We start from the raw sequence: 4988 nt of genomic DNA, 5'->3' as shown, positions 1-4988 counted from the left end.
GGGGCTTTGTGCAGGGCCCGGGTGTCACGGAGTGTGGGGGAGTCCGGGCCCTGCACCCCCACTTCCTGCGATTCACCGGGACTCTCAGCCAGACAGTAAAACGGAGGGTTTATTAGACGACAGGAACACGGTCCCAAACGGAGCTTGTAGGTACAACCAGGACCCCCCAGTCAGGTCCCTTGGGGGCGGGGGCAGGGAGCTTAGACCCCAGCCTTGGGGTTCCCTCCGTTCCCCCAGACCGCTCCAAACTGAACCCCCCCCCCCCCAGCCGTCTCACACAGCCTTCCCCGGCTCCTCCTCCAGCCTTTGTCCAGTTTCCAGGCAGAGGTGTCACCTGGCCTCACCCCCCTCCTGGCTCAGGTATCTCCCTCAAGTGAAGTCCCCCCCCGTGCTCTCCCATCCCCCATGCAGACAGTCCCAGTAAAACTCCCCTGCGACATCCCCAGGTCAATCCGCCCCGCTCCCTTCTCTGTCACACCTGGGGTGCGCAGGGCCCTGGTCAGGAGGGGAGCAGATGGGGTGGGGGGGGCCGGGCCCGGCTTCACACTCGAAGGCAAAGAGCTCCATCTGCTGCTTCCCAGCTGCAGCAGAGGCTGGGCATTCCCACGGCCCCGCGGGGCGGATGGCTCCCGGAGCCGGGGGACAGCGTGGGGGAGCCCAGTGGTTAGAGGTCGGGGCACGACTCCTGCCTCGCCTGGCCCGCACGGCAGGTGCAGGGGCGCCCGAGCACACGGCCCCACGAGACCAGGGCAGGGCTCAGGTGTGGAAAATCCAGGTGATGGGAGGAAACGACCCTCACGGGCTTAGAGCCAGGTCGGAGCCGGGGTCGGCAGCGATCCCGGGCCCCGAGCGGGGGCGGGAGGGACATGCTGGCCCCACAGCTCAGGCCCTGGGGCAGGGCTGCAGCGCCTAGCGGAGGAGTGAGGGTCAGGAGTCTCTGTCTTTCCACCAGACATTTCCAGGGGCCTCACTGACGCCCTCTCCACTCCCCCCCAGGCCCCCAGGGCAGCAGAGGCTGCTGGGAAGGCCGGTGCCCTTTGACCAGTGGGTGCAGCCAGAATCCAGCTCTCGCCGAGCCCCACTGAGTCAGCGCCCGGACTCATGGCACATGGGCAAAGTCTAACCTGGGGAGCGTGGGGAGCAGGGGACCAAAGTCCTGGTGGCCCAGCCCCCTCCCTGCTCTGCAGCCTGCAGCTGGGGGCCCATGCCTGGGTGGTCGTGCAGCGAGGTACGTGAGCCAAGCCGCAGGGCGGCTCTGGGATTGGGCCGGGGGTTGTTGGGCGGGGGTGCAGTCTGCTCACTGTCCCTGTTGTCCTGGCCTTAGCAGGCTCCGGGTGCCCCCGTCCCAGCTCACGCTGGCTCCAGAGCAGTGGGGGACGTCTAGGTGTCTCCACGCCCCTGCCGGCTCCAATCCCGCGTGGGACGAGGGCTCCCAGGGGGCCCGTGGCGTGGAGAGGGACCTGGTCTGGTGCCTGCGAACGCCGGGGCACTGAGCACACCTGGATGGGGGGCAGGGGGCATCTCTAGTTACTGTGCAGGGGGGAGGGGGCAGCCCGGGCCAGGGGTCCGGCTAGGGAGGGAGTCAAGGGCACAGAGCCACGGGGCCGTTCTGCCTGTCTCCCCTCCCGGCACAGGCATAGGGGGCAGCGGTGTGACATAGGAGGAGGGATTTTTGCCCCCACCCCCCGTGCTCTGCAATGATTTGTTCCACCCCCCTCCTTTAGGGTGACAGGACACCTGCAGTACTGCCAGCAGCCAGCGGGGGGCATCGCAGCGGGATGATGTCGCACCCCCCCAGCCCGGCACTGGAGCCCATGTGAGCCACCCCCCAACACACACGATGGCTAAGCGGCTCCTGGTGACCTACGCCCTGTGGGCGCTGGGGGGCCCCGTCGGGCTGCACCATGTCTACCTGGGCCGGGATAGCCACGCCCTGCTGTGGATGCTCACCCTGGGGGGCTTCGGGGTGGGCTGGCTCTGGGAGTTCTGGCAGCTCCCCGGCTGGGTGGCACGAGCCAATGACACCCAGGAGCCGCGGCCCCGCAGCCCGGAGCCCCCGGCCCTCAGCCCCGTGCGCTTCTTCGGCCAGGTCCTGGTGGGGATCTACTTCGGGCTGGTGGCGCTGATCGGCCTCTCCTCCCTGGCTGGCTTCTACCTGCTGGCCCTGCCGCTGGCCGTGGGCCTGGGGGTGCATGTGGTGTCCAGCGTGGGCGACCAGACCTCGGATCTCAGGAGCACCCTGGTGGCGGCCTTCCTCACCTCCCCCGTCTTCTACGGCCGCGCCCTGGCCATCCTGCCCGTCAGCCTGACGGCCAGCGTGACCGCCCAGCAGTGCCGGCGCTACAAACCCTGCCGGGGCACCCGCGCGACGCTGCGCGCCCGGCTGTACCACCTGGGCCTGGCCTACCTGGCCTTCACCACCCCGCTGGCCTACTGCGCCTTCTGCAACACAGCCGCCACCGCCCGCTATGTGGCCGACGCCATTGGCGCTGTCTTGGGTTGGCTCAGTTTCTTCCCGACCCTGGGCAGCTTCCTGGAGCAGCTCCTCCTCCTGCCCTACCGCGCCTGGAGGCTGCTGACGGAGGGTGCAGGCTTCGCGGCCGGCTCCTTCCAGGAGTGGGAGAAGGTCTATGAGTTTGTGCAGAGCTTCCAGAGTGAGCGGCAGCAGCTGGCGTACAAGGTGGGGAGCTGCTGGCTCCTGGGGGGAGCAGGGAGGGTGTCCGCGGGGCCGTCAGGTCACAGCACGAGGGTGCGGACTAGCGTTAACATGGACAAAGGAGAAGTGTAAGAGAGGGGGGTGGGGGCTAGTGATTAGAGCCAGGACTCCTGGGTTCTATTCCTCGCTCTGGGCTGGGGGTTAATGGTTAGAGCAGCAGGGAAAGCGGGGGCCAGGGCTCTTGGGATCCATCCCCAGCTCTGTTTGGGAGGGAAACCAGCGGGACCTGAGGGGGCAGCGGCTTCCAGTCTCGTTTGCATGGAGCTGGTGGGGGTGGGAGTTGTTCAACGCCCACGTTCCAGGGGGAGCAAACGCATGTGAACGGAAGCACGTGGCTTCCCAAAGCTTCGGGGCCACATTGAGCACTAGCGCCCCCTAGGGGCTGCGCTGCTCCCAGCGGGCTCGCGTGATCGCCTCCTGCAGGGGAACTCCTGCACTGTCCAGCTCTGTGCCTGCACTGCCCATCCTTTGCCAAGGCCCAATCTCCAGGCAGGATGCAGTTCCTGGGTCTCCAGTCTGGATCCAGCTCCCCTCCCAATCCCCTAGGGGGAAGGCCCCACTGCATCCCTCCCCCGCTGCCAGTCCTGTGGGGTCATTTCTCTTTGCAACCCCTCAGGTCTTGGGCCTCCGGGATGGTGCCCCCGTGGAGGAGATTCACAAGAGTTACCGGGAGCTGGTGAAACTTTGGCACCCGGATCACAACCGCCACCGGGCGGAGGAGGCCGAGAGACGGTTCATCGAGGTGCAGGCCGCCTACGAGAGCCTCATGCAGCCGAGGAAAGCCAAGCCCGCGTGACGGGCAGCAGCCTTTGTGGGGGAGGCCAAGCTGCTGCGCCCCTCCCACGGCTTTGCAGTTGGAGAATGTGCCTGCTTTCTCCACCCAGCCCCCCAGCACTTCTTGGGGACGGCATGAGAACCAGGAAGTGAAACTGACCAGACTAGGTTTGCTCTCACAAGCAGAGTGAAATGCAAAACAGCGACCCAGGTGCGAAGGAAAACGGCCCGGCTGAGCGGCAGTAACCTCAGCTGTTCCTCTCAATCCTGACGTTGCGGCCGAGACAGACAGGGCACCAGGCTGGCACATTGCACTGGGCAGCAAGAGAGACGCTTTCCCCCTCCCGCTTCCTGAGGGGGCAGGTGGCTCGCTGGATGGCAACTCGTGGCCTACGCGAAGGGGACTGGCCATCAGCCCTCCTGGGGGCTGTTCTTAGCTCTGCTGCTGAGTCATCGCGTGACGTGGTGCCAGCCATGTCTCCTGTCCGTGTAAAAGGGGCCAGTGCCTGGTCCCCAGGTGGGGTTTGAGGTGACTGGTTTCAAAGTGCTTTGAGATCCAGGGATGGAAGGTGGCCGAGATGGGCCGGGGCTCCTCAGAAACCAGGGACGGGGGACAAATGATCAGAAGAGCCTCAATGAAATGGCCAAAAGTGCTCCGGACCCCGTCGCTCCCATTGAGAACAGTGGAGTGTGGATCGGGCCCAGGGCGTGTCATAAAGCAGGGTTCTTCTGTTGTAATTTTTGAGGGCTGTCGCTTAGTCTAGTGGCTGGAGCAGTGGCATGGGAGCCAGGAACATGGTTCTAGTCCTGGCTCTGCCACTGACCTTCTTGGGCAAGTCACTTGATCCCTGTTTCCCTTCCCACTCTGTGTCTGTCCTGTCTGTTTAGACTGCCCGCTCTTCAGGGCAGGGACCGGTAATGCTGCATGTCGCTGCCGACACCCCTCCCTGCTGAGCTGCAGCATTCTCAGGGCCAGCCCCATGGCTCGCATGTAGGGGCTGGAGTTGCATCAGCAATGTTTTATAGCTGACCGGGCAAACATACACCTGCTTTTGATTTACCAGCCGCTCCTGGGCCCTTCTGAACTGTTCCAACGGGCCAGAGTCCATGTGCAGCCGGGGCCAACGAGCGGCTGCCACGCACGGCTTGGGTCAAAGACCGACAACATCACGTCGCTGCGGACTGCCCTCGGACCAAACTTGGCGGTGGCGTGGGGGCTCTGCACTTTGCTGCCACAAGCTCTGCAGCCGATAAGAAGGGCGAGGACGGTCTTTTACCCTGTGTTTGGACAGCACCGAGCTCTGCTCTGGGCCTGCCGGCCGCTTGTCCTACGAATAAACAGCACCAATGAAGCACTTTGGGTTGGATGTGGGAACGGTGCATTGATATTTGACGTCGTTGTGATGCCCTGGGTGCCCAGTAGGTGTCGGCATCAGGCTGCAGGTGGAAAGAGGAGAACCCGAAATAACGGAAATAAAGCCCTAAACTTGGCTGAGGC

General features: G+C 64.8%; 1 protein-coding gene across 1 annotated transcript; it reads left to right on the top strand.

The window, feature by feature from the left end:
* The first annotated feature begins 826 nt into the window (after positions 1–826).
* Positions 827–3764, top strand: DNAJC22 (DnaJ heat shock protein family (Hsp40) member C22). Its single transcript, XM_024210236.3, has 3 exons — positions 827–1228; positions 1725–2680; positions 3333–3764. Exons 2-3 carry the CDS (start codon positions 1841–1843, stop codon positions 3510–3512), a joined length of 1020 nt encoding a protein of 339 aa, XP_024066004.2. The 5' UTR covers positions 827–1228; positions 1725–1840; the 3' UTR covers positions 3513–3764.
* Positions 3765–4988: the final 1224 nt, after the last annotated feature.

The sequence above is a fragment of the Terrapene carolina genome, unplaced genomic scaffold, assembly GCF_002925995.2.
Source record: "Terrapene carolina triunguis isolate 2854851 unplaced genomic scaffold, T_m_triunguis-2.0 Scaffold641, whole genome shotgun sequence".
NCBI lineage: Eukaryota > Metazoa > Chordata > Testudines > Emydidae > Terrapene > Terrapene triunguis.
Note: the sequence above shows the minus strand (reverse complement) of the source record. Positions and strands in the feature narration are given on the sequence as shown.